This window comes from Taeniopygia guttata, chromosome 10 (genome assembly GCF_048771995.1).
Source record: "Taeniopygia guttata chromosome 10, bTaeGut7.mat, whole genome shotgun sequence".
In the NCBI taxonomy this organism is placed as follows: domain Eukaryota; kingdom Metazoa; phylum Chordata; class Aves; order Passeriformes; family Estrildidae; genus Taeniopygia; species Taeniopygia guttata.
This window is the reverse complement of record NC_133035.1, coordinates 5,169,859-5,197,122: the sequence shown is the minus strand read 5'-3', so window position 1 is coordinate 5,197,122 and position 27,264 is coordinate 5,169,859. Positions and strand designations below refer to the sequence as shown.

The 27,264-nt window shown below is 38.1% G+C and overlaps 1 protein-coding gene across 4 annotated transcripts; it reads right to left on the bottom strand.

Annotated features, from left to right (window-relative positions):
• Positions 1-266: 266 nt before the first annotated feature.
• On the bottom strand, positions 267-27,264 carry ICE2 (interactor of little elongation complex ELL subunit 2). 4 transcript variants are annotated; one of them, XR_012057634.1, is made up of 16 exons: positions 27,105-27,264; positions 26,331-26,435; positions 23,947-24,214; positions 22,738-22,857; positions 21,354-21,488; positions 20,874-20,990; positions 19,664-19,823; positions 17,983-18,167; positions 16,588-17,512; positions 14,516-14,694; positions 12,973-13,102; positions 8,578-8,662; positions 8,435-8,485; positions 7,110-7,365; positions 5,388-6,404; positions 267-4,146 (listed from the first exon to the last, which is right to left on the bottom strand). XR_012057634.1 is itself a non-coding variant. In XM_012570200.5 (15 exons), the coding sequence occupies exons 1-15, from the start codon at positions 27,131-27,133 to the stop codon at positions 6,213-6,215; spliced, it is 2,937 nt and encodes a 978-aa protein (XP_012425654.5). In that variant the 5' UTR covers positions 27,134-27,264; the 3' UTR covers positions 5,289-6,212. The 4 variants fall into 4 exon arrangements, 3 of the variants coding, with proteins under 3 accessions (XP_012425654.5, XP_072790216.1, XP_072790217.1); XM_012570200.5 differs by lacking the exon at positions 267-4,146 and having other exon boundaries at positions 5,289-6,404; XM_072934115.1 differs by lacking the exons at positions 267-4,146; positions 26,331-26,435 and having other exon boundaries at positions 5,289-6,404; positions 27,105-27,206.

Below are 27,264 nucleotides of genomic sequence, written 5' to 3'. Positions count from 1 at the left end.
GAAGTTATTAATACAAGAATGAGCAGCCATTGGTGTGTATAGAGAAACTGAGTTCAGAACAGCAGAGGAAAGGGCCCAGCTGGCTGATCAGCAAGGACAGACATGGAAAGCCAGCCAGCCATCACCTTCCTCTGGGGAGGGAGGCTGCACCAAAGAAAGCCTTGGCAAGGGTTTCCCAGTACAGAAAGTTAGAAGCCCAAATTTAAGCCACAGTCTGAAACATGCTTGAACACACACGCACTCAGAGGAGCATGGAGCCACAGACATTCTTTAGGCCAAATAAATGTGTACAACACTTTATTGTCTCAGTTGGTCTGGGCTGGTAGAAAACCTATAAATGGAAGACAATGTATATCATGTGAATTATTTTCCCTGCACAGGACAGGAAACAAACTTATTTATTAATGTATCCACATGTAAATTTTATTCTTGGTATTTAAACAACCAAAGAGGCTGGTGACAGGTCTATTGACTCACAAGACGCTTCTTCTCCAGACACAGCGTCAGTACAAAATTCTCTTCAGGTTTCTCAACCTTCACGTGCTGCTTTTGCACTAAAAAAGTCACTCTAATCAATCTCACTGTGCATTCTGCTTCGGTTACTTGCAAACAAGCTGAAGAATTTCAACTGTGATGCGAGCACTTGTTAATTTACAAATGGCTACAAAAGCTGCTGCAAGTAGCATGTGCAGCTTTGCAGTAACTATACCTCCTTTTCATTTTGTTACTTCTGCTATAAACAAACAAAGAATATCCAGAGAGCTGCACAAGGTTACTGTCCTCCTGTCAGTCAAGGGAACAGAACTGCAGTTAACTGCAAGGTTCTGAAATAAATAGGTTTTGACTGCTGAGGCAGCTTTTAACTACAAGACCTGCCTCAACCGTGGGCTTCTGACAGCTTTTTCTTCCCTCTTTTTTTAAGCTCAAATTTAATCCAATCATTAAAATATTTGTTGAAGTGCTCTGTCTGCTTGGCAGCATAGTCCACACCACAGACAGAGTGATGGGTGACTTGTTTCAGCAGGATTTTTTTTTTTCATTCCTCCTGTTTTTTTTGGGTTTTTTTTTTTTTTTTGAGTTGTTTGTGCAAAGATTTGGTAGGTGGAGCTTTTCAATAAATTGCAGCAGACCTGGCACAGGGTGGCACTCATGCTGTTCACTCGAATATGGGACAAACAAATGTTAAAGATAAAATTATGAACAAACAGGAGTTTACAAGCTTTTCAAGGTTGCATTATTCCAAATCATTATTCCAAATGTTGTTTTCAGTGATGAAATTAAATTTTAAACAAGTATTCTAATTTTATTTATGATGCTTTAAAATAGTTTCTGAAAAATACTCCAGGAAGCATTGATCTCAGCATAAATTTGACTACATTGACTTTTAACATGGGTATTTCTAAATTTATTTTCAAGAAATCCCTACATTGTTCTCTCTGTGCTAAAGCATATCTGAAGAACTGACATGGGAAAAAGCAAGAGAACTTCAGTAAGAAAGGCTATGCTGCACCACTCCTTTCAAACCATAGCAGAATGCACTGCAGCAGCAGCTGTGGCAGCAGCAAACCTTAGACAGAAGAGAGTGACAGACAGAGCAAGACTTTCTGTTGGATCTGTTTGGGAAAACAGTCAAACTCTTAGGTACACAGATGCACCCTCACGTCAGCGAATTAATCTAGAAACATAAATTCCAGCTGAGAATATGTGCTGCCAGCAACTGATTCTGTGCCTGGATATAGAATTCAACACTTTTCCCTTCAGTTTTAGGTCTGAAAAAGCACTAGAATGGTCATTACCTTTCTTTTTCTTTTTCCACAGTTGATCACCTAAAGGTACTTGCACATGAACCTACATATAAACTCTGAAAGTCTATTTTGAGATCACAAAAAGGCTTTACAAGGAAATGCCCACACATTCTGACTGTGTTTGTATAGAGGATGGGTATTTTTACTCTGTGACTTCCCCATGAACATCTTTAGTAGCTGTGGAATAAATGGGAAAGTCTTCATTTGGCATTACTTTATTATCTTTAATGCTTTTATGGAGGAATTCATGAGCTCCTTTTCTACCTGAACATAAAAATCTAACTGTTCTCACAGTGCTCACACAGTGCAGTGCTAGCAAAGGACTGACTGCATTTAGATAACGTTATCAGCATTCTTGAGTATCACAGAGTCTCATGTATGTTATTTCTCTGAAGGCATTAGCTCCTAGAAAACTGAAATTATGCAAGAATTCAGGACTGTGTGGACAAGGCAATGGTGGGGAATGGACAGGGAGTCTATAGGTGTCACTTCTAAGTAAAATTTCAAAAATACAATTTCAGTTACATGCCCTTGAGTATCAAAAGGCTTGAAACACTCAGAAATACTTCAAGGTTTACTAAAACCTACAGCTACTTTAAAACTCTAGATTACCTTTGTTAAAGGTTCCTGAGATACCTGCCATGGTAGAGCTTGCTCTTTTCTTTCTTCCCAAACTGCATTCACTCGGCAGTATGTGAGAAATGAGAGGCTTGTGGTACGTGCTTTTCTTGAGGCACAGGCAGGTAAGGTGACATTCCTGACCACTCATGCTGCCACACAATGGAGGAATCTCATGCACAGGTGAAAAACTGCTGAGCAAAGCACCTCTGAGTAAGTCCCAGTGAAACTGAAATGTATTCATGCATGTTTTGGAACAGCTGGCTCTGTGCACTGCAGTGAGAGCAGCCCCGTCAAGCTGAAGGAAGCAAAGACGCCAATTAGATTTTATAGCTTTGGTCAACACCAGGTCCCTTTTCCTTCCGGCTCCTCTCAACAAGGACATTGCCCATTTCAAGAAATACTTTTCCTCTATTAGGGCTATCAAAAATAGGAAATGCACACTTTTAAAAACATGCTGTGAATACCCAGAAGGATGTGGCTGCTGTACTTCATTTCAAGCATCAGAGATGATGTCACTAGGGTCTGTACCAGCCCCTCCTTCCCCACATAGTTACTGCTACCTTATGTTTTTTTAATACTGATTTTAAAGTGACCCTGTTCTTCTAATATTTATTGAAATATTTTAATCACAAACAATAACAAGACTGTTTTCTCTACTACCTCTACTGTTACATGTGAGACAAACTGCCATGCTGTCTTAGGGAAAAATGGAGCTTTCAGGCCTTTTTTTTTTTTCACTGTTAAGCAGTAGCATCAATACTGAGAAATGCCCTGAAGGCTGCACTAGGACTGCTACCATTTAATAATCATTACACTAAATTATTCTACATTTTAAAAATTGGCAGTATATTTTCTTCCATAAAACCAACAAAAAATCTCTCAAAGTATATCACAATGTCTGCTCAGCCCTACAGCAAGATGGGGACTAGCTCACCCTACAGACACAGCCATGAATAAGAGCACCCTGAGATTATCTGCAGACCTTCATAAGGCTCAGAATGGCTAAGAAGGGCATCATTCAAATGCTTTATGCTTAAATAGACTGTCACCTGGCCATCAAAGGTATTTTCTGGCATTGAGAAGGAAATTAAATTTGAGATGCATAATACAGCAATGTATTTTTGGAAACCTTTTAGTACAATGATTTGGATATACAGGATCAGAATTGGAACTTGCAAATAAACTTTTAGAATCTCTGTAGAAAAACACATTTTAAGAGCAACTTAAAAAAAAAGGTGAATTTCTTAGTACAGATAAATTTAACATACCAAGCAATGACAGTGTTTCTGGGAAGGACTGTACCCACACTATAGGAAAGGACATATTTCATTAAGAAAGAAAACGCTTAGTTATATAGCTTCTCAGAGAAGCATCTGAGAAAGTTATACATGCAGACTTCAACAGGGGGAGAGACTGAAAATGGTGCAACTTCTACCAGCAGAACTAGAAGCAACCTTAAATGCAGGTCAGCACTAAGCATTTTGAAAGATTACACCTGACCTGGCTTTTATATTCTTTTGGAAACAAGCTCCTATTTAAAACACAGGGCAAAAAAATCAGAAGCAAAAGAAATACCTGTTCAAATGGCTCAGTAACTGCTACTGAACCTCACAGCATGGAGGTGGGCAGAGTCCCTTGCTGCTGGCATTTCCAACCTTCCAGCACCAGAATGGATGAGTGGTCACTTGGTCCCAAGTTCTCTGTGCTTCCAGCTGCTAGGCTACATCAGAAGAACAGAAAAAATGCAGGAAATCTTTCCTACTATATTTGACATAGACAGATTCTATTGCATTCCTAAAAGTGTTTGCAGTCAGACAGAAAAGGTGAAGAGATTTAGCCAGTCACATATTAGAATGGAAGCAGTTTATCAGTGCATAATGCAAATGACATCTAAAAATTCTCATTACAACAGAAATGAGGAAAAGCCAGATTTCACAGCCAGTAACCCACTCACACTAACATAAAGAGCTGATAAAGTTGCATGGTTTTGCATACAGGCCAACGAATCGCCTCAAATGCTAGGTCACATCTTCTCCTCCAGTCCTCCAAAACCAACTTCAAACTGTCTGAACACGATACAAAGCCACCAATTTCATCTCCTGCTGAACACCAGTGAATGGGGAGAACCAGACATCCATCAGTGGTCTCACACAGCATGGAACACCTCAGAGACCTTCCTCTATTTCAGGTGGTTTGTAGCTCAAAGCTGAACCAGGAGAGCTGTTCATGGACAGAGCTTCTCAGGGTCTGGCACTACTCAGCAATTTTGTGTCAGCTGGATAATGTGACCAAATCCATTTCCTTGAGTTTGCAGATGACACCAAACAGGCAGAAGAGGGAGGCAGAGGGGACAGATGTGCCACTCTCCAGAGAGACTTGGACAGCCTGCATGACCAGGTCAACAAGAATTGCAGGAGCCTTAGCAGAGATGAAGCCCTGCACCCACAATGCAACAATGCCAAGCAGCAGCACAGGCTGCTCCACTACAGTTCTACAATTAGAACACTATAATTAATAATATACCAGTGTAAGGTAAAAGGCATAGAGACAGATGAACAAATAGACCATACATTTGTATCTCATGAAACTGCATTAGGAAACTAAATTCCATACAAGTCTGGCAAAAAGTTTTATATATACAAACTGAAAAGTGCCTTGAATCCCCCAGAGCCAGTTATCTGGGAAAATGACTCACAGCTAAAATATTCCTACTATGAGAAGTCGCGGGCATTCAGGATTTTAAATCAGAACTATTTGTAAACTGCAAACACAAGTTCAGCTTATCAATAGCTTAATAGTGCAGATAAAACAAGCAGTGGTCCAAAAAAAAGAATCAAGAATAACTGAATAAATACATCTAACTGTTGGAAAAAAGCCACATCAGAAAATGCTTTGTATTTCACAAAGAAGTTTTAAATATACATTCATTATTGAAGCCTAATTAAAAGAAAAAATCCCTACCTTCAGGATTTTTTAGCAGGTATACTCCAGTAAACAATTTTTTTTATTTTTACCCTCATGACATTAAAACATGTCCTATCAAGTCCCAGTGAGCAGAAGAATGCTTGATCAGATGTGTGTACTTGGTAACTTCCTCAGTCCAAACAAAATACTTGGAAGAACACCTTTAAGACCTCTGTTTTTTGTGATAGCAGTTTAAACATACAAAAATGCAGCTCTCCTGTTATTATTTTACTTCTTTAGCTGTACTTTTAAGTTTTCCCATGCAAATTTATGGCCCTTACTAGTCAAATAAACACAGCTTTTGTCCTTCATTTGTTACACCATTCTAAAAATGTATTTTTCTGTGTTATTTAAAAGTCAGTAGACACCGTGTGTCAAAAAAGCTAGATAATTACATACAAGTTGTATACACAATGCATGAAGTAAAATATATCTTTAAAATAGGAGAGAACAAAAATCTGTAGTGAATCTGGAAGAACTGGGAAAGCTGAAAAGCTATTTTTCTCACTACATGGTATTAGAGGTTGTTGTCAGCCACTGGTTCACTGTTCAAGATGCAGCTTTTCTACAAAAATCACCAGACCAACAGAAGATACTCTGCTTCCCACAACCAGCCAAGTGGCTGCAGCCACATCCTTTTTTCCTCTGACTGATTTTAAGATTTTCACTTGAAACATGTCCCTTGAGGTACCAAGGGTTAAAGGTTTAGAGAATGCTTCAGCTTTTGGAGCTATTTCCCCTGCCAGCTTGCTCTGGCTCCTCTGAAGCTGCAAGAAACCTCAGATTTTTTTTGTGTCCTCTTGTTCTTCTCCAGGCTTATTCCTACTTCAGTTGCATTTTGTTGAATTTAGTTTTCCACTTTTGCTTCACTTTTCTTTGCTTGCAGAAATTCTTCCCCAGCTTCTTTGGAGCCACACCTTCATTTCTAACAGGCTTAGCTGGCTTGCCTTTTGTTTCCATAGCTACTGGCCTTCCCCCATGGGGTGTGTCCGACTGTCCTTTTACCCCAGCCATCTACACACAAAAGGGGAGAAAGGGGAGAGAATTGGAGAAAAAAAAAAAAAACAACTCAGAAAACCAAACTGGAATTACCAAAATTAATCATCTTCAATCTGTACTGAGCACAAACATACACAACTGCATTCAGACAACTGCCTTCTAACTCATGTCGTTTCAAACACACCCACAGGGCACATCTGCACTGGCACAGCTGGTCTTTAATCACCAGTGAGAAGTGGCCAATCCTGTCTCTTCCCTGCCTATGTGCCCGGATTTCCTTCTAGCAGAAACCGAAGTGCACAAGGTAATTAGGAACGGATGCACGACAGTTTTGCCCTCATATGAAGTCAGGCTGTGGCTAAAACATGTAACTCAATCTATAAACCATCTCAGAGTGCACAAAGTTGGGCACAGTTAACATATGGCTTTTACACAAATGAGTAAGTCTCTGCTGAAGAAAAATAATACTTGAAAATTTTCTTACTTTTAAAGGGCCATACTATCTCAAAAATAACAGAGGTGAGAGCAGGATCTTTGGGAAATTTCTAAAGCATGATAGGCATCACTTATTCATCAACACGAATTACAAAGCAGGATGGATTCCCAAAAAAAATCTGACCCCCAAAGATGACAGATAAACTGTATCAGCTGCTCCCCAAGGGACTGAAATAGGTTATTCCTAAAGTGCTGATCTGCTTTTCCATCAAGTGAGATACTGACCTTCTGTTTCCACCCTTCCCAGGGCGCAGGTGGAAAGGTGCACGGAACTCTTCCATGAATGATGTGGTAGGGCAAAGGGAGGCTGGGATCCAGGGGAACCCATGGGACTGAGAGAGTGGCAGGTACAGCAGGCAGATCACAGTGAGCTTTGTGCAAGTTATAGGATGATCTCATGTTCTTGTCAAGAGAACTCTTGTAAATTGCAACTGATGAATCTCCTGCAGCATGAGTCAATAAATAAGATCCCTCCTCCAAACTAAAATGAGAAAAGTTCCAAATGAAAAATATTATTTAAATGTTTTTTGGAGTTTTTTTTCTTTGCTCAGAATAGTTAATACATTCTAAATGCAAAATCAGAACATCTTTAGATGTTGAGTCCCTTTAGATGTTTTACAAAAAAGACTGTGCACAAGGAAGCATTAAACTGTATTGATAAATACCTACTAATTAATGTGTTTATAATGTATTCATAATGTACTAATTTATCAACAATGTACAGATTGTCATCATAGTCATATAAACACATAAGCATACACTGAAAACTATCCATGTTGGGCAAACTAATTCCTTAACCAGCATCTCACAAAGAACAATGCCCATGTGGACACAGACACAAAGAACAGATGAGTTTTTAACACACACAGGATTAAACAGGTTTTCAGGAAAATGGAGGTCAACCAACTGCCCATACCAAAAATCTTAGTCAAAAATCATGAACCTACAGAACTTATAAAGAGCAGGAAAACCCCTCTTTAATTTGAATGAAAAGGCTTCACACTCAGTGCAAGAAGCATGCTTCACAAAAAAATGAAGACACTTGCAGGCTGAAAGCCTTGAAGTAGCTATGTAAAGAAGCAGGAGAAAGGCTGCAATGCTGTACAGAGGAAGGCTGCTCTAAGTCAAGGTAAGCAGAATGAACACAGTGTTATTTCTACAAATCAAGCAGAAAGACTGCCAAAACCCAAACATGAAACTCCACGTGTCAGCCCATAGATGTAATGTTAACACCTCACTCCTGTGAACTGTTTACTCAGCTCCTAAGAGAGTCCAGCTTCCTCTCTTGAAAAACTGGTTCAAAAATGTCAAGTTCTTATTCTTTTGTATCATTTCTGCAAACCTTGTAATACCAAGCACATTTTACACAGTACTGCACTATGCTATGATAGACCTAATAGAACCTGTAAAACATTAATTTCTTCACATATGTGAAGAAATAAAAATCAGAGTAGACAAGCATTCTACAGAAGAAACAGGAAGACCTGGGCAATGTGGCAAACAAATATAATGAACAAATACAATACAAACAAATACAAGAGAGAACTTACTCAGACACCTTCTTCAAAACATGATGAAGTATATTTAACGAATTTGCAGGTCTGTGAAAGAAAAAAAATAGCAAAAGTAGTAACTTGCAAGGCTTGTAAGGGTTTGAAATTCATGGCTAAAGAAACTTACTAAAAATACTCACTTAATCAATCCAAGTTTTTCTCTTAAAGTTGCTGGAGAAATCTTTTCTAGCATAATAAGCTTTGATGTAAAAGCATCAATATGTCCTGAAAAAAGACATTCAATTAATACACTAAAAATAAAACCAAATAAATATAAGAGCATAATTTGCAGACTTAATGCATTTTTAGAAGGATAAAAAACTTTGCTTTTTTGGTATAGAACAGTGAAAAATATTTATAAATGTTGCACCACAACAGAGAGTAAAATGTGCAGCTGCTTTAAGTACAGGCATCTGTACCTTGACTGTCTTTCTAAACCAAGAGATGCCTGACTCCAGCAAACCTTACATCTTGGGTGGTGTGTGGGACACACAACCTTATCTTGCTCTGGCCTTAATCTCATCAGTTAGTTTGTATCTTCTTAAGTTCATGTCACCCTTATCACTTTGCTTCCTCACTGGACAGATCCCAAAAGCTGATCTTTAACAACAAATTTACTTTTACATTTAATATACTTGCGTTTCTACTCTGATCTATTGCATGACTTTCTGGGGATGCTGACCTCTGTCTCTTGATTTTTCCCCCCTTCCTCAATTGAGGAATTACAATTTACAACTCAGGCCTAGATCATGGCAAGTTGTTAAAACTATTTATCTTTGACACCATGAGAAGCAACAATTCAAAGCTCTCCTCATTACATTTTTAAAATAAAGGCTGCCAAGGAGAGTTTAGCCCACATTTCACTTGATGAGCACTAAGGATCGACCAGCATAGCTTGGACATGGATTTGATGATGACCACACCTTGCTTTCTGGTTCTTCCCATGCTGAGGTTTCCCCATAAAACTATTCTATTTCAGCTCCCACAAGGAGGATAAGGAAAAGGCAGCATAATAAAATGCAGCCTACTCAGTGGAATTTACTGTCTTACTACAAATCTGCTCTCTTAGGAAGACTAAATGCTTCAATTGCACAGTTTAAACTGCTAAATCAAAGCATTGCACATTCCAAGCTATCCATCATTAAGTTTATGTGTTGCGTAAGAAGACTAAGTAATAACTCTCACTTCAACAAATTAAAAAAGATGCACCAGGACAACTGATTTCGTTTAAACATGCTACATTTGTTACTTTTCTTGATATATTTTATACTTTTCTTGATATTTTGTGCAAGACTAAGCAGCAACACTTCGTATTCTACATTGCTGACTACAAAAAGAGACTTGAAGTCTCTGTTAAAAATATAATTTAAAAAAATATTTTGAGTTCTGTATTCCTCACCAGCCTTTCCTCAAATCAGACTTCTCTACTTCTAAACACACTGACAATGTAAGTGGGGAAAAAACAAGTAATAACAAAATATCTATGAACTACTTCCACCTAGCTTATGTAACTGTATCTTATATTCAAGAAGTGACTGAAAATAACTGACATGTAGTAAGATATCCAAGACTAAGTATTTTTTTCCTACCTATTCTTCAAATGATGTTAATTTAAAAGCCAGTATTATTCCATTCACGTGAAGGTAAACTGTTCTTGCAAAAAGTTTTGCTTAGGCACTTAATGCAATTAAGCAAATAATGGTCAGGATAAAATGCTCCTATTAATCAGCAGAGCTTATCACAAGTTTATTTACTGCTTAGACAAGTACAACTACCTTATTTGGGAAGCTTGTAACAGAGATTACTGCCTTTGCAGATGCAGGATTTCTTTCTGAGCAGCAAGGGGATTTTACCACCAAGCCAGGTGGTTTGCTAGCAAGAGGAAGACAGCGCTCTATGTTTGATGATAATATCTCTGCTTTTTTTTTTTTTGTTTGTTTTGTTTTGTTTAGGAGAGCATCCTAAAAAAAACCTCAGCTGCTGCAGGAGGCCATGGTTATACATCTGATTTCTGCCTCAAGCCCTGTGTAATGGCAGAGCTGAGATCCTCCCTCTGTCCCACGCAACAGTGCTGGACAATTATGGGGCATAGACCAAGGTCCAAAGAACTTTTCATCCATACATACTTGGCAATACAAGAGATGGTTGAGACAGCAAATTAAGCTTTTTCAAGAGCCAGAAACACCAATGCAGCTTAACACTGAAGTCTGCTACATGCTTAAAACTTAAAGGCTTAATGGTCTGATCAAGAATGCAAGTTGTAGTTACTCTGTTAGTAATATGATAGTTTTCAAACCATATTGTTCCATACTTCCACACTCATACTGCGAGGTAAATTTAAAAAGAGCAGTAAGTTTATGGCTTTACAAAATGTTAGATTTAAAAATTCTTTTATTATAGAACACAGCATTTCACTGTAATTTCAAATTACAGCATGATTTCAGAAGCTCTCTGCCTTTCTCCTTACACTGAACAGATCACTGCAGTAGTCTTCCTGTCCGGTACTGGTGACAGAGAACGAGAGATTCTCCCCATTTTAAGTTGCCCACAACACCAGGATATCATCACCCTCAGAGAACTGTCCCTGGAGTTTCAGAACAAAGCTCTCTGCTGCAAAGAGCCCTCTGAGTAAACCTGGACACTTGCAACACTGCATTTTTCACAGCTCCCTTAGGAATTCAAACTGAAAGGCAGAAGTTCACAGCTACTTTGCAATATAGCAAGAGCAGAAGACTTCCCAAGTAGAATATGATAACAGCTTCCTATTAAAAACTGTGGTAGATGCTCTTTCATAGAATGGATATTTACTTCCACTTTTTTTTTACCTACTCTGTAAGAAACTACATGGCAGTACCAAGAATCTGCCCACAGGCCAGATTGTAAATGGGAATACCCATTTACTGTGCAGGACAGTGACAACCCACAGAATCCTGCGCCTCCTCAGAGCCCACTAAAGGAGAACTCCTGTGCACCCCAGGGCTTGCTTCTGGAAAGAGTGTGTCCAGGAGCTGCCAAACAAACATGACTGGAATAACCAGTGCTTTTAAATCCCAAGGATCCTTTATCTCAAGTATAGGAACAGAGATGTGCTGGAGGCCAGGCCAGTGCAGCCTGCCAGCCCAGGGCTCTGCCTGTTCCACAGCAGCAGGTACCTACAGGAGATACACAGAGGAAAGCTGTGCTGGAAGGGAAGGGCTCTGTGGCTCCTCATCTGCAAAGATGCCTGCACACTCAGCCTGCTGTCTCCTACATTCCGAAGAACCTCCATAAAAAGAGGTGGTGGCTGGATGAGCTGTCTGCAAACTCCTGTGCAAGCCATACCTTCAGTTTCCTGTAACTCATGGGAGATTAGATAGACACTCACTTCCCCACTTTGTGTACTTTGCAAACATCAGCCCTCTCTCCACAGTTCCCTGTTTCCACACACTGCTTGCCACTCTGGAAATGTTAATAAAATCTTTGATAACATTTCCTGTAGGAAGCCCAACTGCAGTGCAGCTCAGTATGCTGGATATATCCTCAGTGTAAATATTCAGAATGCACTCAGAGTGCTCTGCTTGTCAGAGAGCAGCAATGCCTCTGTACTGTACATTAAGATACGGTTACAAACAGAACTCTGTACATAATTAGCTCTTCATAAGGATTTTTTTTAATGGAATGGAAAAACCACATCAAATACTGCTTTTAAAGTTTAAAATGAGAAACATAATTTCTATTGAATAAAGAGGGCAGACTAAGGCGTATTGTATTGGCAAATACATTAGATTTCACATTATCATAACAATTGTGTGCTAGCTCACATAGTTTGTATGTAGAAACTGGAAAACAGAGAACCTAGCATTTCTAAAATAGCTGATTTCTAAATTCTGATGTGAGCCAACAACAGCAAAAGTGTAATTCAGCGCACAAGTGGAAAGGTTAAGCAACCACAGGCCACAACCGCTGCCATAACAACCCTAAAACACAGATTTGTTTCTACAGAAAAAGCAAGGCAATCCCCACTGCAGACCATTTACTCACTGTACAAAGAGGATTGCCCTCACTCAGTAGCATGTGCCAAGCATATTCTAAGTATCAACTTTGCAACTTTGTTGCAAATTTTCCTTTTTAAAATCTTATTAATTACAAGATGGTATCAGAAAGCTCTCCATATATTAAAATGGTTGTTAAAATACTCTGGTCACATTCTTTATATGTAGAATATTAATTTCTCTACACAACTTGTATCTCAACAGACATAAAAACTTCCCTTTTTTGTACAATGACAAAATGTCATTGTACAAACATGAATACAGCATTTTCTACAGGACATGGATACTATTTACCTAAAACCAAAGCTGGAATTTCCTCATCCAGCACCCAACAGAAATTTTAGACAAAGAACCTACTGAAGACAGACATGAAAAAACAAAACTAGAAAGTTGCAATAAAAAAGGATATATGGAATACACCTTTAATAAATAAGTATCTCTTCTGTTATTCTACAAATACTCACACATATGTGTATTAAGCAAAAATTCAAAACATGAACTTACCAATATAAAATAAGGATTTAGAATGCAGCATACTCTGTGTCCATAGCTGGCACACTTCACTTTCTGTAAGAGCTTCAACACCATAGTACGCTTGGTACTCTAGTTTTGGCAACAGGAATATGGGAGTTGGCTGAAAAAGAGAAGATAAGAGAAAAATTAGCACTCACTGTCCAAAAACATCCACAACTTTACCACATTTTGTAGTTTATAATAACCACAGTCCTCCACCATAGCTGAAGTAACAAAGACATTTCATAGATTTTGTTTGAAGATTCACAATTTATGAAATCCCCAGTACAAACTTTAGAGTACAGAGACTTTATGTAGAGAAACGTGAAATCGACAGGGAAAAAAAAAAAAGAAAAAAAAAAGGCCTCGGCAAGCTCTTACAAATAATAATATTCTGACACTTAGTAATTTTTCCATGTGACTAAATTAATTTCAAGTTTAGACTTCTGTGCTCTACTGCCCTCTGCAGCAATTTAAGAAAAAACACACAACATTTCTAATTAGCCTATTATTAGCAGAATTCTGCAATTTATCACTCCTGTCAGAATCTCACTTAAAATTAGAAATTAGAACCTAATGCTTGGACTCTCATTTGAAATCAGAGGCTACCCTAACTAGTGAGTTAATGAACACTGTCAATTCTCACTGACAGTGCACAGTTTAAATTTCAGCAGAAATTAAAAGAAAATAAGTAAACAAGTGATTGGTTTCTGAATAATGAAGCAGTTATTCCCAGGCATTTATGAGCAGTGGATCAATAGCAAAAAGATGGGATTTCTTCAAAATAATATTTTAAGCACAGACTCTTGGCATGTAATCAGTGTTACAATTATTATTTCCATTTCAATGAAGCATAGACAGATCACAAAACACCTGCCTGCTGTAATTCTGGGATTCTCAGGAGGGACATACCACAACAAATTTGCTGAATGATTCACATGACTCTTAAAAAAGAATTACAAAATAAAGTTTCCTTCTCTTCATGCTGCAAGGAGTATTTTGATTACAGATGCATTCAAACCAATTAACTCCATGAGATAAACTACTTGCTAAGAAATGCCACAGTATTTTCGAGCAGAACAAATAGAATTTCTTTTTGTGTTCTCTGTTGTTCATTTTATCTCCTATTTCTCTGCTTAACTAGGCATGATAGCAAGGGTGAATCCTGCTTTAAAGTATTTATGATCATGAACACTCTCAAAGTCTTGGGCCAAACCCCTAATTACTCCATTAACTTTTAAGAATAGTTCAAAATTACATTTTTTTAATATAAGAATCTTTACCCAGGCATATTACTGTAGTAAAAATGGAGAATCACTTCCTTATCTTCTAATTAAGTAGCTTTAAAGAACTCACAAGTTATTCTTCCCTGTCCTGCTATGACAAATACTTACTTACAGAAGACACACTGCACAGTCCCAACTGTCTCAGTGATAGCATAAATGCTATCAAGGACTGGGAATCCCAGAAATGCCAGTTGAGCAAAACTGTTTAAAAAAATAAAACCAAAAAATGCTGAAAACAAAATCTTTACCTTTTGGGCTTTTTTCCTTTTCTGGTACTGTGTCAGTGACTTGACTTTCTGCACACTGCAACGCACGATTAACAACAGGTCATTCAAACTGAAGAGCTTGTACACAACATTGCCTTCCTCAGGTGCTTGATACTCTGAAGGGTCTTCCTCGAGCAGCTGAAGTTCACTTGGCAGCTTTGCTAGAGAAAATGAATAAACCAGAAAATTACAAGCTTGGACATTGTTTACAATGAAGCTGATTAGCTTTGTTCCCTTGCAGTAGAGTTTTTTGTTCAGGTTTTTTTTTACTCTAGGATCTGTTTTGTTTCCTATGATTTAGGGGTGAAAACTACTTTGTTAGGCACAAAAAATTCATATATTAAAAAAAATTAAAATAAGTACATTTGGGAAATGATCATTCTTTAGGGGTATATTTTTAAATAATCCCATATCATTAGATTTCTCAGGCAAACAAAAAGAGAAGTCCAAATGTGAGACTCTATTCTTGTGTAAATATAGTTCAAAAGCTGCTTTTTAAGCCATAGTCAGCACAAAGGAGAGAAATATTTTATTTCCAATGAATGGCTCCTGAGAGCTGCCATCCATTCATGAGGCACTGAAGTAACTCAGGTCTGGATGGCAGCACAAGTCTCCACATCACAGCTCAATCTGGACACCAGCACATTCAAGAGGTGCTACTGCATCTCTCAGGGCAGCTTTGAACAAACATCCCTTCAACCCTTAGAAACATTTTAACAAAAGATTTCAAATCAACACAGTAGACTCCACATTGGTTTGCTGAAAATGTTTTGTCTGGCAGCTATGTGGCAATATGTCTCAAAGCTACAGCTACAAATAGGGATTGCTGTAGTGCTGTGAACAAATACATTTTTAACATTAAATTTAGAGTTTATGTGCATGAACACTGTGGCAGATATTATCCAAGGAACTGAAAATTATTTTCTGTTAGTAAAATATATAACTCAAACCTGGCTTTGTGCAAAATAGACATGCAAAGTCAGCTTGCTATAGAACTTTCAAATTGCACAATAATGCTTTCTATTCCTACACACTCATTTTTCAGCATGTTGGCAATATTGGTATCACAATCTCTATTTAAAAAAATTCTATTATAAAACATCTGAATCCTATACTCCATCTTTTTAACACAGAGAAATAAAGCATCATGCCTCTCAGCCTTTCAAACTCAGGAAGGAGACATGGTCTCAGTGATTATTCAGTCAAAGTAATAAAAATGTAGGCAGTGATAACAGAGTTTCAAATACAATGGCATTATTGTGTTAACCTATAGATTAAGTAATTAATTCCTACATGATCAAATACATGCCAACTCAGAAAACACCAACCATGTTTTCCAACCAAAAAGCAAAGATTTGTTGGAATTAAATATCTGAGTCTTTCCTGCCTATTTATCTAACACAATAAAGTGTTTCTAACTTCAGCTGTACAGAGTTCAGATGCAACTTGGGCACGTGAGGTAAAACCTCCAGGGCCATGGTCCCCAGGATCTTCACAACTTGTAATTCTGGGCTAAGGTCCAGGTGCAGCATAGATTCAATACCCAGCTAATGAAAACTTGGACAGGTGGATTGTAATGAATCCTCATTTGCCTTCTGGGACAGAGTGCTGAGAGTTAGGCAACAGCAACTGAAGCAGGAAGCTCAAACTTAAGATATACAAATTTAATTTTCCCCCTATTTTTAATTGCACAATTTAATTAATTTTTATTCTACAAAAAATTAAAATAATCCTACTTTTGATTGACAAGAAACTACTTTTGCAGACTAGACTACTCAAATATTTAAATTTCCATGCAAAAATAAATAATTTGGCAGTGGAATGAGTTATCTTCTTAAGAACCTTGTGTATAACTTATTTCTCTACAGTAAAACAGTACTTCACATTCACCTCTGTGAACAAACGTCTCCCAGTGCTCCCTTATGTGTGTGAGACAGTAATTCCCACACAGAAAAGGTACTGTTAACTTGAGCCACATCTCTAAATAGATGTAAAGAGAAGCACTATTGACACACTGAGTTCAATTTTCCTCCTTACATTATGACCACACTTACTCTTTGGCATGCTCTCAAAAAGCCATGTCCAGGTATTTCTAGAGGAGCCGGGGGGATTGGAGGCTGGGGCTGGCACAGTTTCTGTGCTGGAGGCCACCAATGTTTTTGGAGACTGAGGCAGCTGGGCTGGCACAGCATTAGAATTATCAGAGCTCACCACTGGCTCATGAGGTTTTTGGGAAGGGGACTTGAGAAGTTCAGTTTGCATTTTCAAAATTTGCCCAACAGGATCCAATTCTTTGGATAACTTTCTTGGAAGTTTCTTGGAGGCTTTTTTCCCCTGATCCATGGTATCTGAGCAGTCACTGATGCTTGCTAAAGGACTCTGGATAGGGCAAGGAGATCTGGCAGCCTCTGCTGGTTTGCAAGAAGCAGTGGTTTCACATTCTGAATCAATCACCAAACGCTCTTCATCCGTGTCACTACCACATGAAGAAGTGTAAGTCTCTTTTTTCTGTACAGCATCAGGCTCTTTCTCAGAACTCACTGCAACAGATAGAGGATTTAATTTTGCTTCATTGTCCAATACTTCATTGGTCATGACATCCAGTGCTTTGCTCAGTCCTACCTCTGCTGACTGAAAGCTTTTACAAGGAGAATGTTCTTGAAGGCTGAAGCGTGGAGTGCCATCTAATGATGGAAGCGGCACGCTGGCACATGCTGAACCTTCTTGTTCAGAAAGGGTGTTTTTCTCTTCTTCATCTCCTTTGTTTATGGTAGATGAATTCTTCCCCTCCATTTTTAGACCATGAGATAAAATTTTAGCAGTGTTAGTAGCTGCAGGAAAAGTAGTTTCCATTTTACAAGTTCTTGAGAGCTTGGTCGTTGCTCCGAAAGTTTCAAGCTCTGTAAGATCATCATCGAAGTCCATCCCTGTGTCATCTGGAGGAGGAACTGTCCTGCACTGGTAGGTGTCAGAACACACCTTACCACAGGGATGAGAAAGTAATAAAATTAAAAAATGCCAAAACAATAAAACAAACCAGGAAACAAGACATTGCCAAACTGAAAATACAAAAAATGTTCTACCATCCATATTTGACTGTTAGAAAAGAGAAGCAATAATTGAAAAATTGAAAAACCAATTTTTCTTTTTTACTGTTGAATATCCTGGGTCCAAGAGTTGAAAGGTCTTTCTAAAGAGTAAAAGTTCACAAAACTTTTTTCCACCAAAGCAAACTGATCAAAAGACATTTTATTGAAGTAAACATTAAAGCTGAGATGCCCATGTAGTAGCATGGAACTTGACAGATATTTGCTAACAGGGTCTAACTCAGCAAGAGAAAAACCACCAACAGAAAACCTAAATTTTTCTTTATCACAGGAAAAGCAACTTAGGAATTTTAACACAGGAATTGGTTTTGCTTATTTTTAAGAACATGTGAATCTACATACATCCCACTGAAACAGGTTGTCCTCACTTGGTTTGTCCATTGATACATCAGAAATTGGAACATAAGATGTTTTAGTTGCTAGGAAATCCATTGGAACTTCATGGAACATTTGATTCTTCTCTCGTACTGTCATTTCTTTTCTCAGCAGAGGTGGATCAACAAAAACCACTTTAGCTGGTTTGCTACCTTTTCAAGAATGAAAAGAGATTGAGCACATATTAAATGAAAGGAAGAAAGACTTATGTAATTCAAATAATAAATCTTTCAGCTTACAATTACAGTCAAATCCACTGCACATACACACCAGAAGAAATGAAGAATGATCCTTTCATTCATTAACAACAGAAGATAAAAGTATGTCCAGATATGGTGTGAATTATTATGATCCTGCAGCAGCAATACACACCACATTAATAGCTGACCGTATTTCAAATGCAGTTCTAAGTAGAGAATTTATAAAATAAGAACTGAGGATTCATCATTTCCTATACAGCATCATCAAATGTATCCTGTTTTCCAAAAATATCTTTTCTTCTTCCTTGTTTGAAAGTCAATTCTTTTTTCTAAAGTCTCATTTCCCAAGAGATAGCTGCTGTTTCTTTCTCTTCTAATCATTTAACTCTGTCCAGGCTCTGCTGCCCCACTCCTTGGTTTGCACCTTAACACACTTACACATATGAATCACCCAAAAATAAAAAATAAAAGCAATACCCTGCCCATCACAGCAGAGAAAGCCAAGACACATGGTGAACACAGCCTCCCTGTTTTATGAACAAAACTAAGTTACAGCGAGGGGTTGGTTACAGGGAAACATGGAAAAGGAAGGTGCAGGGAAACCCTTCAAGAACCACGGTATATTTCTACCACCATCTGAATGCCCTTTAGGTGTTAATTTTGGATCCAAAGATTAAGTTTAAAAACTGTAATGCTGTTTCAAAAGGAATCAGGCATTATCTTTACTGATAAAGTAATTTAATTTCCATAGAAAAGTGAAAATTTGTAAACGTTGCAGGTATTTGATAGCTTATTTACTATCTCTAAGTCTGCTATATGAACTTGTATAAGCACAGAAGGACATTCCAACACAACAAACATTATAAATATTTGAATAAACCATACTATGCTTAAAAAAAGGTGTAAGGGAGGAAATTTATGTTCAGATTACTGAAGAAGTGTTTGACAAGGAAACTAAAACAGATGAGTTCATCATAAAGTTTCAACACTTTATGATGCAATTGAAAATTATCCTCATGGACATTCATTCCTTATTTACTATGCTATGATGTAAATAGATCCTTTTAATTCCAGAAAATGTTTGCTCTTTGCTTTTACATAAAATTTCAGAATTTCCCTGGTTTTATATTTTACTGAAATCAGTTCACTTGATAATTTTAACAGCTTCATGCAGTTGTTTTCCTTCCAAGAACAACAATTTACAGTTTTGAAAAGCAAAACTGGTTTTAACTGCTTTTTGGGTTTGGCTTTTTTTCCCCAGGTGGAAAATAGCTGAATGTCCAAATTCAACAGTTTACGGTGGTAACTGCAGAGGTTGTTACTATTCTCAGTAACAAGGTGGAAAAAGGTATAGGAAACAATATCCAGTGTCCCTGGATCAGCTTTCCAGCTTTCTTCAACAAGCCCCCCCTCCCCACCGTAGTTTTAATAACAAAAACATCCCATACCTGCAACAGTGACCATTTTAACACAAACTGGAATTTCCCACTGTTCCTTGTAGTTCAGTCCGTGATTATTCAGTAAAGTAAATAACGACTGATCACTTAAAACAACGTGAGGACAATATTTCAAAGCAAGTTTTTCTGCATTTGAATCTGAACTAATATTCTAAAAAGAAAAAAAAAAAGTTATTTCTTCCAAAGTTCTTCTTTTAAGAAATACACAAATTTAAATTTACAAGAAAAACTCCAAACCCAACCAAAAATGGATATATAAAGCCCCTACCTCCAAAAAAAGTCCAGACTACCAGGCTTCAATATGAAATGAAGGAGAAAAAAAATCCCTGAAGGTTTTCAGCTTAATCCAACGCATTCACTTTGCAGCATAGGAAAATATATTTTTTTAACTTGTGTTTTCAGTTAATTTAGACACATTTGAATTACTAGGTTGAACAGGAATTTAGATAATTCCGAAATATGGTGGCGTGTTGAAGCAAAAAAAAAATCTCCCAGACCAGATTAACCCACAAATATACACAACAGATCTTCTTACAAGTTAAGCAACAGCACAATAAAGAATCTAATATTGAAGTACGGTTAAAACTGCACAGCTGTTTCAATATTGATTAGCTATAAAGAACCTTAAAACAAATATAAACCCATCAAGAATACAAATTCAGAACTGGAATAATAAAATTGTTAAATTTTACAAGTATACACTTCCATGAAGGAAAGAGGCTGGGAATGTTCATGAGGTTGAAGAACATCATCAAGGACTAAGAAGATAATGGGAGCCCAGGAGCATGAGAGAAGTACGAAAAGCCCAGCCATGCTCTTTTTCCTATCACCTCAGACATCATCAGAAGGGCTCTGTTTACAGCACTAACATCTTTGAGGCTTATGCCATTCTCCTGCATCACCCCTGCTCCTTTCTTCACCAAGTGGCTCTGAAATTACAGTGCTTCTGTCTAAAGATTGATTTTAGATATGTGAAGAAACTCCTTAAAATAGCTGATAAAAAATTATGTGGAATAAACAGTCAAAAACCTCAGTTCAACAGAATGAAAACTCCCTGATTTTCGCAGTAGAAGAACACAAACAGAAATACCAGCTATTTAATGGTCCAAAGCAGTCTAAAAACTGTTCAACACATAAAAAGGATCAGATTGCACTTCTGTAAAAAATATGCCTTAAAAATAACAATAAAAAGGTTACTTACATTATGCATAACATGAGCCTTTTTTTCCGGGGTTATAATAGATGCAACAGTGCTATAATCAGTGGGCAGCTGAACAGGCATGGAATGGAAATCTGTTTCACCACGTCTTGCTGTACCCTGGGGGAAATCAAGCAGCATCAAAAAATAGCTTTCACAGCAATCATGCTCACCTAACACTGCATTTCTTATTAAGAAAAATATTAGAAATATACAGAGATCCATTATAAAGTTACCTGATATGAGAAAACATAGTATTAATGTAACCTTTTTATGGCAAACATCTGGTGAAAAGGGGTTAACAGACTTACTACCAAAATAATTTTATTAAAGTTTTAATTAATAATTTAAATTATAAATTATAACCTCTAACTCAAAAACTGAGTAATAGTCGCAAAAATCCCTAATCCTTGCCTAACACAACTCTGATGTAATTCTACTTAAAAACCCCCACAAACCCAATCTGTGTACATAAGGTATTACCATTGCAAGAAGATTTTTTTCCAGCCTAAAGGTCAGCTGTGTATAAAACTTTCCTCCCATGATACTCATGATCTCCTGCAGGGTGTAAAACTCTGGATACTTCTGCACATGTCCAATACATGCATGTAGCAATTCCTAACACAAAAAGAAAAATTATTTATGCATTTGTATCTTTCATAAGAAAGGGGGATTTTGGGGGGAATTTTTAATTTTGAAAAGTTTTTTTCTGCAATTTCAAGTGGCATTTAAAAACTTACAGGTACCAATACAGATCTATAATACTCTCACAATCACTGTAATATATTCCAGATTCTCCTCAGCCCTTCATAAGCAAGGCTGACAATGTATGCACACAACTCAGGCCAATCATTAAAAACATGCAGTTTAGTACAGTCTGAAATGTGCTAAATCAGGTAATTTTCTCTTCAGTTATCTTGGCTTTTAGAGGAAGTAACTTTTTTTTGTGTTACCACCTAGCACACACCAAGCCTAGGCAAAAGTCACAAAGGTAAAGGCATAGGATGGCATTTGTGTTGAAACTCACTGTCATGTCAACTCTACATAATTTTTGATAATACATGAATTAGGTATTTAGGATATTTAGATTTTATTAGTAACTTGAATGAGTTATTTCTGCAAGATATTGGTTAAAACAAAATACGGGCCTCTATTTAATTTTTAAGTTCATTTTCTTAACAATAAGTAGGACTTGAAGTCTGAAGACAAATTTTGTGACCAGATAACAAGATACAAAATTGCAAAGCCAATCCCAATATTAAGGGGGCAAGATAAAAAGAAAGCAAGATGTTTGTCTTCACATGTGCCCAAACTCTGTGTTAACCCAGTAATGGGAAAGTTTAATGAACTTTTTTCACAACCATGCCATAAACCCAAGAATGATGCATGAAGCTGCATTCATGTTTGATCTTCGAATCATCAAGGTGGATATTTAACACAGCATGAACTTGCAGAGGGTTATGATTAAAGCCTGAGTAACTTCCAATTAAAGTCACTTTATAACATGCTACTGTGACATACTACTAAGCTTTCCTGTGAAGGTAAGCTTAACATTCTAGGAGCCACTTCTTAATGGAAATGCACACTTAAATGCAGCTTCTCCTTTCCTGAATGTAAAGAAGCAGTTTATTTATCTGATGAATAAATATTTTTGCAGTCATTTCTTCTATGACATCTTTTTGGCTCCAATGACCCACGGGCCAAGCCCCACTGCAGTGTAGGGGAACAGCCACATCCCCATCTCATCCCACCAGCAGTCAGAAGGGCAGGGAACATCATATCCCTTGAGCACTTGCACATACCCTGATCATGAACCCAAGATGATTTTTTAAGAAGGGCTGGAATTAAGCATGGCACTGATAATTACCTCAGTATAACGCAGGGCATCTTCAGAAATGGCATCATAATCTTGGGCGCAGCTCTTTGCAGCGTTTTGGGCAAATTTCATAAATTCTGCAATTTCATTGTTTACTACTTCTTTCATTTGCTAGGGGAAGGAAAAATCTATTTTTAAGACAAAACAGAAGCCTCTATACTAAATATGTAACCAACAAAATTTCCAGAGAGACAGTATGGGTAATGATATGAGGGAAGGAATAGATTCCACTTGCTAATCAATTTGACAAGTGTTCAGTTTCACTTAAGTAAAAAAAAAATTTTGCAAGGCCCATATCCTTTAAAAGAATCCCAAACCAACAACACACCATCCTCAACAAACGGCGAGTTTCCTTTGATACAGTGATTTATAAATAGAGAGGTTACAAGACATAGTTGATGAAGTTTACATGGCAAAGTCATAAATATATCTGAGCTCTGATTTAATGAGAAATTGTAAGTAACAACAACACAGTAGTTACTGATGTGTCTGGAAACAATATTTCAGTTGTTACAGCATAAAATAAAGACAGTAGAATTAATAAGGAAGCACAGGAACCCAAATGCAATGGCTCAAAACATTTTGCTAAATAATTACATTGCAGGACTCAACTAAAATGATCCTCCCACCCAACATGAAGGTGGCCATTTAAACACACTGCTGAGGCTCAGCAGCAGGGTGAGCTCAGCCCTTCCCCTGTGTGAGCACAGCAGGGCAGCACACAGGACCCTCCCCTGCTCATGAACAAGGCTCCCACAGCTGGCAAACATCTCATCAAAGTGCATCCACAGCCTAACACCACCTGAGACTGCTACATGCCACTATGAAATGCTAAAATCACAGTAAGGACAACTTTTAACATCCTCCTCAGAAAGAAAGGGGTTTTTTGGGGACTGGGGGGCTGTTTGGTCAGTTTTGAAAGACCTACACTTATCCTCAGCTGTTTAGATCACTTAAGCCACAACAAAACAAAAAAGCCCCAAAAGCCCAATTTCAATGAAATTACCAAATACACTTTCAATTTCTATTAAAGCTTATCCTGAATACTTCAAACCTTTATTACCTTTCAGAAGACCATGAATTCTATGACAAATTCATTATGACATTGAACTCAAAAGAAATTTTTCCCTTTTCCTTTATTCTTTGTAAGAAAAAACAATGTATAACTCCCTCTGTGATGGTCATACGTTCATATCTTACCATGTATGTGAAAAATTCCCTTTGGCTTGCCTCATTAACTTGGAAATGGTTTCTTATTTTTGAGAACTTAGTCATCAGATACAAGTATGTCTTCTGCTCCTTCTCAGTCAAACAAGAGGTGAATGGATAGGGGAGTCTGGGTTCTGGGAGAGGATGCTCATCAGCTGGGCTTTTAGCCTCCCCCTCAAGTGACTCTGCAGCCTGCATGCTACAAGCCTGTCTGTTTTCTGAAGAGTTTGCCAATGCCTCCACATTTTTCTTTGCCTCTCTGAAAAAAAAAAGTAACAAATGAACAAATCTGCAGCTTTCACATTATTACTAATATTAGTCAGAAATAATAAGGGCAGCTGGGCAAGCTCTGAGAAACAGTGTTATTCCAATTCCAATCTGTGCCAGTGGACTGTTCTTATTCTAAAACTTCACCAGTACAATCAGACTAACCCTTAGTGCCAGCAGCAGGTCTGCAACTGGTTTAAAAGCAAACAAACAAAAAAGCTAGGGTTTTATTTTTATTTTTTTTAAATAGTGTTAACAAGCTAAATATGAAACACATTCTTTGTTTTAGAAACACACATTATTAATGAAAGGATAAAGAATCACCACATTTCATCAGTCACTGCTGACCACTGTTCAGAAACTGCACTCAGAAAGATCAGACTTGTCAGTCAGTTCTGATAGTAAAGGAGAAAGATTTGACTAGAAAAAGCCTTTCCTTCACTGCAGAAGAAGAAAATTAAAATTACTTCATTGTAACAGAAATTCCAGATTTCAATGAAGAAATTCTTACAGCATACACAAATCAAGTATTTAATTTTCTACTCTAAACAATGCTGGAATCGGTCACCAAAAATAATAGTAGACTAGGGCAAGGGGCATGGCTGTTCTAACAACAATAAAGAAGTAACATAAAGCTCGTTCTTAGAACAGCTCCAGTAAACAAATGCCAAGCAGCCTACCCCTAGTCTATTTAAAATAATTTTACTTAAGAGAGAAAATACTTAAGGCTAACAAAATGAACATTAACTGCTGATCTTGGAAAAAGCATATTTTTAAGATACTATTTCAGCAGCAGAAAACAGCTCAAGTGTCATTCAAACCCAGCAGTATCACATCCACAGTTCTTAATAACACTTCACAGCTGTCTCTGTAAATATGAGAATGTGTCCATCCTTGTGGCACAACCTGGCAAATTTAATTAAGCAGTAGCAGCAGCAAGATGCTGACTCAGATATGCCAGTGTAAGAACATCAAGAAATTCTAGCAGCTTAAATTGGCTATATTCAGCACTGAATGAAATGGCAGCACATCAAGATCATTTCACTATGCACTGCTGTCACAGTCTTCATTGGGGTGCAAACCAAAATAATCTGACAGAGCTTTTCTGTCCATATTTACAGCATTATACTTTATCTGAGCTGACAGCTTAAATTTTTCCCCTTCATTTCACTGCTCCTGCACCAAGAGAACATGCACTTTTATAAATATCTATGAGAAACTCCCCAAAATTAGCAAATTTCCTCCAGCTTTTACTTCCACACTTGCTTCAACAGTTGTAATTTCTCTTCCTATTGACTCTGGTCACACAAGCCAGCTCCATCCATTTCTGATTTTTACCAGGTGCAACCTCTCTGGCTTCTTCTGGCTGCGAACCTACTCAAACCACAAACAGCTGGCCACAGTCCCCACTCTTGAGGGTCCACTCCAGAAACTCTTCTAAGGAAGAATCCCACAGCAGTATCAGATGTGCCAGTAACAAGCTGTGAGGCTGTGCTCTTACCAATTCACAGAAAGTTGCTCCAAAAGATATGAACTAGAACAGTGTTCTCTAGCTAAAGATGGGAGATGAAGCCATGTGATGTAACAGCCCCTCAAATGCACACTCTCATTGTCAGTTCATAAGAACACAGTTATTCCCCTTCTGAACAATTTCCCCACATGCTGAACTCCCCACTTACACGGTTTCCCATCCACACTCCTCCCAGAGTGAAGGTTCATGCACCAGGTGTCACGTTCACCTCCCCTATCAGCTTAATAACTTCTTAAACCAGAAGTCTAAATACAATCCTCCAAATGCTGAGAACCTAGCAGTACAGGCCATACTTCTCACTATGTGAAATGTTATTCTACTTCCTCAACCTAAGAAAATACGTAAATGACACCAAAAGTGCAGAAACAACACTACCTGCACCACCTGTATTCACACAATTTCATTTCCAAGAGCAAAGCACTCAACCTGGACTCCTGCTCTGAGGTTTCACAACAAAGCACAGGCCAACAGCTGTAACAAATCCTTGTGTTCCAGAAACATGCTGCTTTCCCCAAAACACCATGGAGATGTACCCATAGCACGGTAACAAATAGCAGAAAATGGTAAAATAATATACCTGTTTGATAAACGCCAGAGTTCAGAGAGGCTCAGAGACAAGGAATATTTTTCATAAAGTTCATGGGAGAAAAATACTTCTTGGCCATTTTTTGGTGGACTATCCCTAATAAAATAAAATTTAAAAATAAATCTATTGCAAAACAAATATTAAAGGTCATACCTGCTGCTGAGAAACAAAACCAGGAATTATTTTATATGAAAAAAAAAAAAGGCCACCTACACATTTGTTCCTCTTTTTGAAAGTTCTGTTTGTAACTAATGCTTTATGCTATTTGGTAGTAAAATATATATTCTGAACAGAACAAAAGAATTTCATTAATACAAGACATCAATTTTAGGTATGGTGAGAGAAATTCTGATGAAGTTTCACACTTTCACAGGTTTATGAATCAAAAACAAACTTTGGGTTGAAATCGCTGGAAATTTTGAGAAAAATACACCAGTTTTAGCTTTTCAGAAAAGATTTGGTTGTTTTTTACGCTAATTTGATCTTCTATATTGCCTTTTATTCTTTTCTAATACAGCCGTTCAAGTGAACAGGGTTTATACAACCCCAGGCTCCCTAACTACTGCGGAAGGTACGAGCGGGGCCGCCCGCGCTCCGCCCTCTCCCGCGGCGGGAGCCACGGGAAATGGCGCACGCGCCCTCGGGGCGGGAACCGAGCCCGCCCCGCTCCCCGGGAGCTCCGCCCGTCCTGCTCCCGGCGGGGCTGCGCCGAGCTGCGTCCGTGGCCCCCGCCTCAGGCCGCCCAAAGAGCGGAGACGCGCTCACCATGTCAGCGGCGGCCCCGCGACCGCCATCTTGGCAAAGCCCTCAGGGCAGCAACTCCGCGGCTCCTCGTCTCAGCGCCGTGCGAGCCCGCCTCAGGGCACTGGCCAATCAGCGCCCGGCGCTTGGGTCAGGTGTTCTGAGCCAGCCAATAGAGGCACGG